The 14,051-nt window shown below is 44.7% G+C and overlaps 1 protein-coding gene across 1 annotated transcript in view; it reads right to left on the reverse strand.

Moving 5' to 3' along the window:
• The window catches only part of LOC144724390 (calcium-activated chloride channel regulator 1-like), a 37,276-nt gene extending 27,414 nt beyond the window's left edge, over positions 1-9,862 (reverse strand). Inside the window, exons 1-3 of the mRNA XM_078603480.1 lie at positions 9,632-9,862; positions 4,238-4,378; positions 2,802-2,952 (exon numbers count right to left, since the gene is read on the reverse strand). Of these exons, the coding sequence (XP_078459606.1) occupies positions 2,802-2,952; positions 4,238-4,378; positions 9,632-9,778 (439 nt within the window). The 5' untranslated portion in view covers positions 9,779-9,862. The remainder of the gene's footprint in view (positions 1-2,801; positions 2,953-4,237; positions 4,379-9,631) is intronic.
• Positions 9,863-14,051: the final 4,189 nt, after the last annotated feature.

The raw sequence follows: 14,051 nt of genomic DNA on the forward strand, positions 1-14,051 counted from the left end.
CATCACCATGGCGTCCTGCCCCTCCTCGTCCATGCGAGGAAAGGCGGCGTCCGCGAGAGCAAGCAGTGCTGTGCGGTAGGCGAGCGTAGTCTCCGTGTCCCCCTTCCGTCGCCCGTAGAATTGGTGGCGGCAGGCCGAGGGTGGTCCATACACCTTGGCCATAAGGCCCAGCGCGGCCTTGAGTGTGGAGCGGCCCGATCTCGGGGTGGACCTGAAGGCCGCGAGCGCGTCGTCGTCCAGCATTGCAGGCAGTGCCCGTAGCGCCATAGCGTCGGACCACCCCGACATTTCTTGATGGGAGAGGAATCTCCGCTGGAAGGCGCCCCAGTCACCCCCCTCAGCTTTGAAGGCCGTCAACGCGAGAAGTCGCTGTTGAAACACCAGGTCGTCTTCCGATAGGTGATTTTCCCGCGCTGCGCCGTCGGTATGGGAAATCGCGGCCCCTTCCATGGGTGGTTCATGGCGGCCCGTGGCGCGCGCCGATGACGTGAGCGGCGGAGAGTGGAGGTCCCCAGTCACGTGTTGCTCGCGATTCCCGTCAATTGACGGGCGCTCCGTAAAAATGGCGCCATTTCCAAAGTCAGAGGCGCGAAGCGCATTTTGGCAGGAATCTCCCGTGCGACTCTTTTCGACGCCCGTCGTCGTCCTTCCTCCTCCCGATGCGGTGATCTTCGCCAAAATGGACGCCGCGGCGAGTAGCAGCTCCGCCAGTCGAGAGTGCGCATCCTGGAGTCCGGTGTCGGACCCCAGCGGAGCGTCGGGTGTCCCCGAAAGGTTCTGTGGCATCGGCATCTCCTCTTCCTCTCCTCCCGATGCTCGCTGTCCCGATTCGTCGTGGTCGTCCTCCCGGTCTCGCTCGTGAGTTCGATGAGTCTTCCTGGTATCCATATCTCGAAGACAGTTTCACTTCTGACGCCAGTTGTAATATCTTCAATAATGGCGGGAGACGAGTTGACGGGGCAGCACTTATTTATTAACAATGGTTGCACAGTAACAGGCACAACCGAGATAATGCCTATGCTACGCGTGCCTGGCTCGGCCACGCACTCAGTCTCTCCCATAGGGTACGCGTGCCTAACTCTGCCTTGCACTCAGACTCTCCGGCTACGCTCTCCCCACGGGGAGCTATCAGACCCGCCTTGCCAGGCCACGGGTCTCGACCACTGAGTTACACAGCCCGGCCCTTACAAGGACGTCGGGCCGTGAATCCCAAGGCCTCGCCGGTCCGCAGGCACCCGCCTGCGGACCGTGATGTAGCCACCCACCACGCGCTGTCTCACGATCCTCCCCGCCAGCACGTATCACCACTACATATGTATGAATGTTGAACTTCTTTCGCACCGCACATAGTCGACCGTGCTAATCGGACGTACGGGGGAAGGACAACAAACTAAAAAGAAAAAGCAGTTCCATAACCATCAGTTCGCATAAGGTAAACAAGGTTAAGCTTGGATAGTGCTTGAATGGGCGACCGCCACATATGAAACGGGTGTTATCGCCTGCTGCAGGGCTGCATTGTGGGCAGCAGATGGCAGTGCATTGAAATCCACAGTAAAATCCACGACATTCCCGTGCTCATGCTCCCCGCCGTCCCCAACTCGCACTGACCAGCGTGTCGATGTGTAGTCAAATAACCACCACGACCCGCACGTGGAGGGAGGCCCTAATCCAGCATTGGAATTATTTTTTAAAAAAGCTCTACGTGGACATTGCATTCTTACAGTTGCAAATACGGTATCACAATCACAGCAGCTGCAAAAAAAAAATGTAACGGTATGTCACATGATTAACCTTTACTGATAAAGACCCAAGTGGGTGCTTAGAGCACTTGGCTCACAATCAGAACGTTGTGATTTTAAATCCCAATCAGGGGTCAACTTGGCTTGTCATCCTTATGGGGATAGATACAATTTGTACAACGTGCGATTCAAGAGGGGCCAATCTAATGGGGAGACGGACCTGTCATGGGAAGGTGGTATTTTCACTTGATCAGAGCCACATAGATGGGTGTCACCTCATTGCTCGTTTGAGTAGGAAGACACTTTGACTCAACTTTATAAGACATAATGCTACTTGGAGCTTTTAAAGCCATGATGTTATATAAACACAACTTTTTATTTATTGCATTTGGGATGTTTGGTTCAATTCTAATAATGAGTGCGGGAGAAAACTATATTAGCTGAAGAACAGTTTGATATGATATACTACCATCATTGGCCACCCTTTGTAGTCCACGACTACCACACCTCGATTCCCTGGCAGCCACTGAAAAAAGCACCTAACCCAATCCTGCTGAACCTCAGAGACGTGACCAGCTTGGGTGCTAACAGGGCAACTTGTTTGTATTTACACTATGAGACCTCCTTTACCAGTGGCAAAATATAGTAGTAGGTATTTACCCTTTAAACTGGTACAAACTGACACCTTTATACAAGGCATCATGTTTGCAATAACCACAACACAAGTAGTCAAAATGTAAATGCTTACCCCGAGCTCTCAATACTCTGATAGTGCGCTGTTTTTGAGTTGTACGCCTTTTGGCGTCATCTGGTCCAACACCAATGGAGACTAGGCTCTAGGGAAAGCTGTCTCGGGTGTGGACCAATCAACTTCAAGGACAGTGCATATCATTACCATTATCAGAGTTTTCTTCTTGTTTGAATTTTGATTGCTTGTGTTGTGGTTATTGCAAACATGATGCCTTGTATAAAGGTGTCAGTTTTGTACCAGTTTAAAGGGTAAAAACCTACTATTACTTGTTTGTATTTGGCGCGTGCACAGAGCGAGTTTATGGAATATACCTCGTGGGCCGTATGCGTCCAGGTTATTGCCATTCAGGAGGAAGTTGGGGGTGAGCTGAATGTACTGGCCGGGGTCCCCGCACAGCCCGTACTGGTGAGTGTACGGCGAGTCATCGTCGGGGTCGTCTCGGAGAGCAATAAGCACATCCGCCTGTGCGCATGGGGAAACAACTGTGTGATTACTGTGCCTTATCAGCACACCTCTACCGTTGTATCGACTTACCAGCATCAAAGAGAGTATTATTAGATCTTAATTACTATACTGTCCATAGGCTCCAGGCATCAACTGAACTGATGCGTGGGGAAAATCGTTCAATGGTTAATTGTGATTTCTCACTTGAGATACATATTTATAAAAAATGGCTGAATTAGAAAAATGTTCAAATCATAATCAGTATATTTGTATACTGGAAGATGTTCTCCATAATACAGTTTTTTTGGGTTAGATCGCATAGATATAATTTGTCGTTAAACCTGCCACCACCCGACACAGCTAATTAGTTAGGTTTGTCACGTAAACAGAACATGGCAATTCGTTACTAGTACAGCAACACCGGTGTGTTGGAGAGCAAATACACAACATTTACAATCTGAGTACGACGTTTCGCCAGTAATTATAACCGGCATCATCAGGCGGCAGCCAGATTTGTGGAGACATTTTCCTGTTTCATTTCTTAAATAGAGCGGTAGATGTGATGACGTTGAGTAACGTGAGAAATGAAAGTAGGACAAGGATGAGCTCCCGTGTACTCGGCTGTTGTGGCGAGAAACCTTGAAGGGCTCTGCCTAACCTAGCCCTACACAAGTTATCACCGTTAACAATCTCACTTAATTATTAAAATTGTGTTTTTCTTAAATGTCACTTTTACGTATTCATTGTGAAATTTGTTTTAAAATTAAAATTACGGTTTAACCAGGTTTTATTTTCTAAGAATACAATGCACAGTTCTGATCTGAGATGGTAACGCTGTCAACAGTGAACATTCTAGATTTGAAGCTTTCGTGACTGCAAGGATTCATACTCTTAGGTTTTTTCGGTAAAGTCACGTAGGTAAAAATAAATATTAAAAAAATAAAAAAATAATAGAAATACAATAATAAATCACAACAGTGAACATATTCTCCAACTGTATAGATTGTTTGTGTATGTAAAAAACGTTTGCACGTGCCTCCCTACTGTGAGACCTTTATTAAGGCTCACTGAATGCAGGTACAATATTGAATTGACATGGCTTTAGTTTGGACAGCACAGTCGGTGTATGCTTCGTAAACATTTTTCAATATTCACCTTTATGGTTAGAAAAGCCACAGCAAGGCTGTACAGTGGTGCAAAGTAAAAATAAACGTTTATGGGGAAACAAAGTCCAACGCTGTTGGACGATCTCTATGCAATTAGCAGTGCGTCAGTGACCCTGCCCATGTTTGTGAGATCTTACTTGACCGTAGGACTCGGATTTCAGCTGCTGGTAGCTGGAGTTTGTTTCCCAAGAGGATGGGATCAGGATACTGATATTTCTGAAATACATTTGGTTGTTTGTAACTGTGTGCAGGTAGGCAGAGGCTTGGGTGACCATTTCCTGCCAAATAAAATGCATGAGCAAATTGAATAAATGTTAGTAGAAAATATTAGCATGTGGGGTTTATGTACGTGTGCTGAACTTTTTTCGCACCATACATAGCCAACCGTGCGAATCGGAGGTGCGGGGGAAGGACAACAAACTAAACACAAAAAGCAGTTATCAAGAAATGAGTTTAAAAAAAATATTTACAAGTATCTAGCTCCAGTGGCTTCCTAATATTGGAAGGTACGAGCGTTGCTAATGGTCGCCAAAGCGCATCTGAAAGTGCTCAATGGTTAGCGGTCGCCCAGGTTTGATCTGGCACGGAAGTTTGAAACAATGCGCAAGTTTATTGAATATTGTTTCACGCAGCAGTATCAATGTCGATCTTAGTCGATCTCCAGGTCGAGTGACGAGGGGTAAATTGTGAACACCTTCACATTTTTTTCAGGGCGTCTGGCCAGTGGGAAATAAAACAAAAACTCTCCAATGTGGCTCTCTCGAGATGCCTTCAGTGCAGGGGTCAGCAACATTTCAAAGAAGAGGAGCCATTTTTTGTTCTTGGCTTTGACCAAGAGAGTTCGAGAACCACATCACTGACTTAAATTAACAACACAGGTGATGGAATAAACTGCGTCTATTCAGTTTATTTCCCCCTGAATTATAATGTAACAATACAGTTTGACTGTACATGTTGTTGTCACCAAGACATTCCATAGTGACCCATTCCCTGCCATATTTTATAAATGATCTTTAAGTTACGTTTAATATTTAAGTAAAAAAAAACAGATGCTCGCGGCAATGGGGCAGTCAAAGAGCCGCTAGTTGGTCAAGTGGAAGCCCTTCCACCATCAATGATGCCATCAAGCAATTGCAGTGATGCACATTTTACGTTTTAATAGCCATGTATCGATGCACTCATTGATAAAAAAAATATGTATTCGTATGGTTACGATGCGTGTATTGAATCGTGTGCTGGATAAATCATTGTTTACGATTCGATGCCACATATCCAACTATATGGTGATGTTGCATATATGCGAATGAGTGAACGAAACCGTACTAAATTAGGCAAAGTAAATGATAAATAAAACGATGAGAGTGAATATTAGACACAAAAATCATAGATTGTTGAATCAAATCGTGACCCTGAACCAATAATAGGAGGGAGGATTGGAACATTACATCCTTAGCAGACAATGTCAAGAACAGTGATCTAATCCTTACCATGCTGTTGAAATAAATATAGATTTTTCACCATTAGTTTTCTGGCGATTTATTCACAATCAATGTTAAAATGCATCCATTTTAACTTAACAAGAAATCATCCGTTTTATTTGTAATGACACTGCATTGATTACACTGGTCTATAATTTTTTAGACGTCGTCTGCTTCAGAGATTAAATGTGCTGTTTATTATGGATTTGGATGTGCTGAATTCAAATATGACAAATAAAACAACCGATTGACTACTGTTCCCAAGATATTTAAGTTTTTACATTTTACGTCTATATTTATTGTGTACATAGTAGAGTTTTACTCGTACATTTTAAACCTAGGTCTTGTCACGTGTTTATGGTTGCTTTACATGATAACATGCCACCTGGCCTGTTCATGTAACACTTTAAAATCAGCAAAAGGGTTATGTAAATAACAATTATTATGAAACAAAAGGCAAAAAACTATTATGTATATTTAAGTACATAGTTTAGTTCTTATTCAGTGTCGATTCGGCGCTTCTTGGCTTGTCTCTTGGATTTATTAAACGGAGCATCTCTTGACACTGTCCAGCAATACTCTGCAAGCATTGATGGGCTCCATTTGCCCTGATAGCGTTTCTCCATTGTTGCAATGTCCTGGTGACATCGCTCGCCATGCTCGTAGTTCACTAAATGAGAGTGCAAAAAATGTATCTTTAGTGACATTTTGCAACCAAGGCTTTTGTGTGCCTTGAGGAGGTTTTCCACCAACTGCCTGCAGTTGTCTGCCTTGTTGTTTCCGAGAAAATTTGTTATCACTAACTGCAAGGCTTTCCATGCCGTCTTTTCCTTGCCACGCAGTGCACTGTCAAATGCATCATCTCGAAGAAGTTCACGAATCTGAGGACCAACAAAGACACCTTGCTTTATCTTAGCTTCACTTAACCTGGGAAACTTTCCACGGAGGTACTTGAAAGCTGCTTGTGTTTTGTCCATGGCTTTGACAAAGTTCTTCATCAGACCCAGCTTGATGTGTAAGGGTGGTAACAACATCTTCCTTGATTAACAAGTGGTGGATGCTGAACACTTTTCCTCCCAGGCTCCAATGACTGTCGGAGTGGCCAAACTGTCTTGATGTAGTGGGAATCTCTCGCACAACTATCCCATTCGCAGATAAAACAGCAGTACTTTGTGTATCCAGTCTGCAACAACCTTCAAATCGCCACAAAGCTGCCATTGATGTTGGTCATAGTTTATACACCTGAAAAGTTATTTTATGTTGTCATAGGTTTACTTCATATGGACTGCATGACCAACTGGAATTGATAGCAAAACATTGCCATTCTGCAGCAAAATAGCTTCAAGACGCATCTTAGTTGAATCAATGAACAGTCTCCACTCATCCGGATCATGAACGATGTTGAGGGCTGCCATCACACCATCGATCTTGTTGCAGGTTACAAGATCACCTTCCATGAAGAAGAATGGGACAAGATCCTTTTGACGGTCACGGAACATGGCAACCCTAACAGCACCTGCCAGGAGCTTCCACTGCTGCATTCTGGAGCCCAACAGCTCTGCCTTACTTTTGGGGAGTTCCAAATCCCTGACAAGGACTTGCAGTTCACCTTGTGTTATGAGGTGTGGTTCACAGGAGGAGGATGGGAGAAACTCTGGGTCATGTGACCTTGATGGTTTAGGACCAAAAGTTTTATCCTCTCCCTCTCCCTCGTCTGACTCAAGTGAGAATGATTCTGGTGCATCAGGAACCGGCAGTCCTTCTCCGTGGGGTACTGGGCGTATAGCTGATGGAATGTTTGAATAATGCCCAGTCCGCTTTTTCTTCTTTGACACATATTTCCCAACTGGAGGCGCCATGGAGAAGTAACAAATGCTGATATATATGATCTGTTGTCTCTCTCTCTCTCTCAATCATTGGCACTGCAAAAGGCATAGATTTCCTTTTCCTGTTCAACCACTGGCAAAGATTTGTTGCACAAGTGTTGAAGTATATATGTGGGGCCCACATCTTGTCCTGATCTCCAATTTTGCAGCCAAAATAAAGGTGATAGGCTTTATTAACCATAGTGGTTATACTGCGTTTTTGTGATGCAAAAGTCGATGCAAAAGTCACTTCACCACAAACATAGCAAAAGATATCTGCTTTGTTCACGCAAGTACGATGCATTCCTGCTTACTCTAGCTAAACAGAAATGTGTCCCATTGCAAAATCAAACACTGACAAATAAGAGAGCACGACACTGTATGATTTCTAGAGCTGATATAGGGCAATTTGTTCAGCAGAAGGATGTAAGCCTAGTTATGATTGCATCATCAATGACTTCTAGAATTAATATCATGTATGATGCAATACCAGGTTCAGATTGCATCATTCAATGTTTTGCTCAAAAAGCAAGTACTGTCCAAACCCATTCATAGATTTATTCATAGATCCAGTCAAAGATGTATTTTAGTCATTTCTGGATTAAATTGAGATCCCTTCTCTTATAACTGACTTATCCTCCGCCATTCCCAAGTCAAGGGTCGTATATTCTGACCCAGTAGCATATCTTGAAAACTAGAGCCAATCAACAATGTTGAGCATCATTTTAATTGATAATAGGGGTTTCCCCGTTTTTCTGGCTACAAAACAGGTGTTAAGATGTTAAAGCACCAAACTGAAACCATTTAAACGTGACTGTATTAAAATTTTGACTTCTGGTCAGATATTGTAAAATGTTAAAGGCGCAAACCAGCAATCGCTTGCTTGGACCACTGTAAAATAGTCTCCTCTTGAGGGAGCTCTAGCGAGCCCCTCTAGAGGGTGTTTGGCCTACTCATCCAAGCTGAAGAAGCGGGAGTACGGACACTTTACCCCACCGCATGCAACCTGCCCATCCTGTGTGGTGTAACCATTTATATGAGAATCAGAACATTTATTTATACTGGAGGAATCCGACGAGCTTATAATGCTCTTTTTCACAGATGTCCATTTGGGGCGGGTCAGAGCGTTACAAAAACGAATTATACAAAAAGACAATAGGCGTGAAAAGTATGGGAAAGGTAAGCAAATCACTAAAATAATATACAAATTAGTTTTAAATATTATATTTTACCAGGTGAGGTCCATTCAGCTATATAGCTATTTTTCAGAAGCGTTCTGGGCACAAATGATAGCTCAACGAAGTGGTTTATAGCTGCCAAAAAATTTAAATAATTCATCAGTGCTGAGTGGACGGAGGTGGGTGTGTTCAAGAATCTTGCCCCATTGTTTCAACTGCCACGCTGGGAGATCGAATTGAAATTGGCGACTTCTGTATTTGCAAGTCCAGCGTGGTAACCATTACACCATGACAACCACCTGAGGTGTTGCGAATAAAGCATAGCCAATAACATCATGGTTAGGTACAGAATAAAAAAATGTCCATGCAGGTTGAGCCCATACATTTTTGGCTTACTCCACTGCTCGCATAATGGTGACCGACTTAGAGCTTTACAAACGTGCCAATTAAGTGTATGCGTTATTTTTAGTTTTACTATTTTGTACAAAAATGTGATCATTTACAGTAACGGTGACTCTGGAATGTAGCAATAACTATACGAAGTACTTTAAAATGTGTATTTATATAAATTATATTTGTATGTATGTCATCGGCGTAATGTCGAGATGACATTGAGATTTTTGTTTAACTATTTTTATTCGTATTTAATACATTTTACTATTTAAAGGTCGTTAAGACCGTATGTGTAATTACACATTTTTTTTGGCAAAAATGTCAAGATCTGAATTTCCTCTGTGGCAACAGTAAAAACATAAAAAACAAGTAATGAACATTCTTAGGATTGCAATATATATATTTTATATAAAATGGCGTGTTTTGAAATGCACTCAGGTGAAGCCAAAATTTGAAAGTTTTTCGAACAAAAATCATAGAATTCAACACTTTCAACCATTTGCAACGGCGAGCGCCTTGATATGCCATCACATTTGGATACTTTTACGAACACAAAGAGTGCACCGTATATATATTCATTGCAATGCCATTTGAAACATAGCCACAAGAGCGTTCACCTTGATGGCATCGACGAGTTTGGGGTCCTCCGGCACGGCGGGGTTGATGGCAATGACCAAGCCCTCGTAGCCATTGTCGACCAACCTCACCCCTGAACCCAGTCCCACAACCGAGCACAGTAGAGTGGCCAGAGCCACAGCAAACATCTCGCAAACCTTTGTCAAAGACGTATGGGCTCACAAGGTACCCGAGCACTATTTGAGGAATCAGGTTGCACATCTGCAACTATTTATGTGCACCCACACCCCAGCATCAATGCGCAAGCAGATGGGTTTGTCCTGCCAAGTGACGTCAAAGGTTGAAATAAACGAGGGTCATCGATGACTCTTTATTGCCTGCCACAAAGTTGCACGTCCGTGAGGGTGGACTGAAGAATTGTATTTATACTCATAAACAGAGCTATGTGCTAGGCCTCTTTGCAGTTAGGGGCCGTCCATAAATGGTGTCACGCACCTGGGGGGGGGGGGGTCAGACATTTGTGTCAGAGTGCAGCGCCACATTAAATACGCACTACAATGACAATAGTTTAAAGCGATTTGAGGCATGTTATTTTGGGGGGGGGCAGAGCTTTGTGACGTCATATTTGAGGGGGGGTCTGACTTTTTGTGACGCCGTGTGACGAAGAGGGGGGGGGGGTCAAAAATCGTCAAAAATCGCGTGACGTCATTTATGGCCAGCCCCTTACCTGTGTGTGATAGTAATTAGCAACCCTTTCAATCCACCGCTGGATGAAGGCTTTCCTGCCCATGATGTGTCAGGCATGGGTGCTGTTTGACCAAACGTCACCACGCTATTCATGGTATCCAACAGACGGTCACTGCATCGGGCGCTTTTAGGTGTATCACATGGCCTCAGGTTGCCGGGTTCACAACCTGCGCTGCCGCTCCACCTGTGCAAAGTGAATGTCGACAACGCGAATACATTGAGGTTGTGCCCGAGCCACCGGTCAATATTATAATTGGTAGCGCGTGGTGTCCCGAATGGATCCTGAGTAAATCCCCTTTCACCAACTGGCATCGACTGGTGTGGTGTGGCATGACCAAACAATGCCCATGACCGGCACGGCTTGTGGTTGATTGACAAAGGGCTACTAATTATATGAATATAACGCACTGAACTATGAAAGCAAGGTGCCGTTGAGGTGCACTGGTTGAACGAGGCCTGTCGTTGGCCAGTACCACTCGATGCAGTGAAAGGGCCACGATCCACTGGGGCAATGATCACTGTTTCATTGGTTTCATGGCTTTATTTTGGTGATTTCAAAAAGTATATTGGTTTAGCCATGTTTGTTTGTTGTAGTACAGAGTTAGACTGATGGCCTTAATCTAAGTTGTCTTGTGGTTGTTGTTGTTTGTTTGACTTGCATCCCACTGGGATTTTTGCACACAGCGTTGGTGTACGGTGATTTTTTTCTGCAATGTTTTGCTGTCTTTTCTTGGATTTCTGTTTGCGCTTAGTCACATATTCACTTTAAGATGTTTTTTGTTCATGTTTTTTTTTGTTGCGGTTGAACCCGATTCAAGAGCCGAATAGCTCACAGGGCTATACCTAATAAATGAACTTGAACTTGAATGGTCGCCCATCAGCAATCGTCACTGGCAATGGTTTCCACGACGTTTCCGACTGCGAACGACGTCTCGTCGCCAGAGGTCGCAACCGGGTACCCGATACCCGTACCCTACCCGATACCCGGCTACCCGTACCCGACCGCGTACGGGTAGCCGTTTGCGACCCTGGTGCGGCCGGTTACGGGTAGACCGTGAGTCACCGTTTGTCACTCATTTCCCAACGTCTTGTCTCTTCTCACAATTCAAGTTACTTACTAGAATCAACCCACCCGCGCCTGCAACATGGCTTCATCCCAGAGGTCACAATCGGATACCCGATACCCGTACCCTACCCGTACCCTGCCGGGTACCCGTTTGCGACCCTGGTGCGGCCGGGTACGGGTAAGGAATCAAAACCCGTTTGCGACCTCTGCTCGTCGCCCTGGAACAAATCTGAACACATCAGATCACAGCTCCCCCTGGTGGGAAACTGGGAAGGCAACGTCAGATCAACAGGCAGCGCTCGTACCGCCCTCCGTTGTTAAGAAATTAAATTGCAGCTTCATTCTGTGTGGTATCTGGACGTGATGGTGTTGTGTGATGATGTGGAGAGATTATCTATGATGCGGTGTGATGGTGTGGCGTGCTGTTGATAATGTGGAGATATGATATCGCATACCTATCAACAATTTATCAGTGCCCTACCTTATTACAGACCAATTAGGACTCGCATTGAAACGGCTGTACGCCGTATGGACATGAAAACTCAATTGCCCTGCACAAGAATACGGGGTAAACCGTGTGGGTTGCCAGGTATGGTATCCGGACGTGATGGTGTGGCGTGTTGGTTTTTGTGATGATGTGGAGGGACTATATGGTGCGGTGTGATGGTGTGGAGAGATAATATCGTGTAGAGCGATGGTGTGGGTTGGTGTGATGGGGTGCTGGTGATGGTGTGGCGTGCCTTGTGCGGTGAGATGGTGTAACGAGATAGTGTGAAGTAATGGGTCATGATGGGAAGGATGCACCTCTGCTATTTTCAGCCACGTCTCAATTTGCAGTCTGTAGATCTGTCACTGTGAAGCAAACACATCGGGTCGAGATCACGCTGATGCACAGACTTGAAGCCGCCATTTCTTCAAATGAAGCGTTGAGGTCAATAGCCCTGATTTAAAGCTTTCGTGACTGCAGGGATTCATCTTCTTGGTTCTTTCGGTAAAGTCACGTAGAAGGGAAATAATAAAATAATAAAAATAAAACATCATAAAATAATTCTCATGACGTTTCGGCCACATCGCAAGCAGCCGTCCTCAGGTGAAGACCAGGTCTGTCGGGGAGACAACGTCTGAATCTGTCGGGGAGACAGCGTCTGAATCAGATGCTGTCTCCCCCACAGACCTGGTCTTCACCTGAGGACGGCTGCTTGCGTTGTGGCCGAAACGTCGTGAGAATTATTTTATTATGTTTTATTTTTATTATTTTATTATTTCCCTTCTACGTGACTTTACCGAAAGAACCAAGAAGGTCAATAGCCCCCCTGATCAGAAGCTGCAAGTCCCTCTTGCCCATTAGCAGTGGCTTGTGTCGCGGTGGCAAGATGTTAACTCCCTCGCCTGGTGTGCGGGACATTGTGGGTTCAATCCCGACCTGACGCCTGTATATTAGGAGGTTGCACGTTCTCCCCATTTGTCGGGTCCTTCGCTCTTTCCCTCCACATTTAGAAACACGCGTTGAGCATATTTGGCTGCGAAAAATGTCCACGTGATAAGCCACTTCGTTGAATAATCATCTGTGGCGAGGTCGCTTCTGAAAAAGAGCTTAATAGATCAGCTGGCCTTACCTGGTAAAATTAAACATAGTTTTTCGTTTAAGTTTACAATAAGAAATGCTTCAGCAACCATTGCTGTTGTCGGCTTTCCTAAAATGTCCCCATTGTATCATGATCACCTTTTCCATGACATGACAGTGCATCATTTCCAACAAGGCCACATGGTGAGTAGATCAGTTTCAAAGCTACTAAAATGTTTTAATCACCTCAAGTGTCTTACATATATTGACCAGGACTATCTTGCATCATTCTAATACTCTGCAGATGCTGTTATGCTATGATTGATTCAAGAAACTCAATATCATGTCCATCTACAACATTAATATACTCCAAATATGCACCTTTATCTATAAATACACGTACCTCCGCGACATCGTACCGAACCCTTTAAAGTATTATTCCAGGCAAATTCTTAAATCCATGCATACGACACAAGACAACCCGATAACCTTCACTCTCCCCACTGCCCCACCACGAATAGTCAATTCTCTGTCAGATGCAAAGGTTCCGTACTCTGGGATTCCTATCTTCACATTGCCAAAATATAATCATCCCTCAATAACTTCAAACAAAGACTACGGGTCAGCCTGATGAGCCAAACTACCCAGTAGCCTCCTCCGTGAAGCCTCATTCCCACCAAGTCAAAGATCCCCCGTGTAGCCTTCACAGACTGTAGGGGCAAGTGCTGTTAGCGAGCACCTATGAAGGCCGGAACGGTACACGAGGTGGTGGGTGGACAGCACCACGCCCGACCGCCTTTGTCTCCCCAGTGGCGATGTTTACACACCGCACCAGGTACTCATTTGAGGCTGAGTCGACCTGGGGGAGGCCCAGGACCGGTTCAGATAATCGTCATTGGTATTGGCCGTGAGTGGGAATCAAACCCGGGTCGTTGGGTTCATAGCGCAGCGCGCTAACCGCTACACTACACACATGCACACACAAAAATAAACATGTTTTTTTTAACACTGATTTTAACATGTTTAATTGTTATTAGTATGCTTTGTTTCATTGATTGATCGATCAGTTTTGTATATATTGTTA

The sequence above is a fragment of the Lampetra planeri genome, chromosome 20, assembly GCF_965212315.1.
Source record: "Lampetra planeri chromosome 20, kcLamPlan1.2.h2, whole genome shotgun sequence".
In the NCBI taxonomy this organism is placed as follows: Eukaryota; Metazoa; Chordata; class Hyperoartia; order Petromyzontiformes; family Petromyzontidae; genus Lampetra; species Lampetra planeri.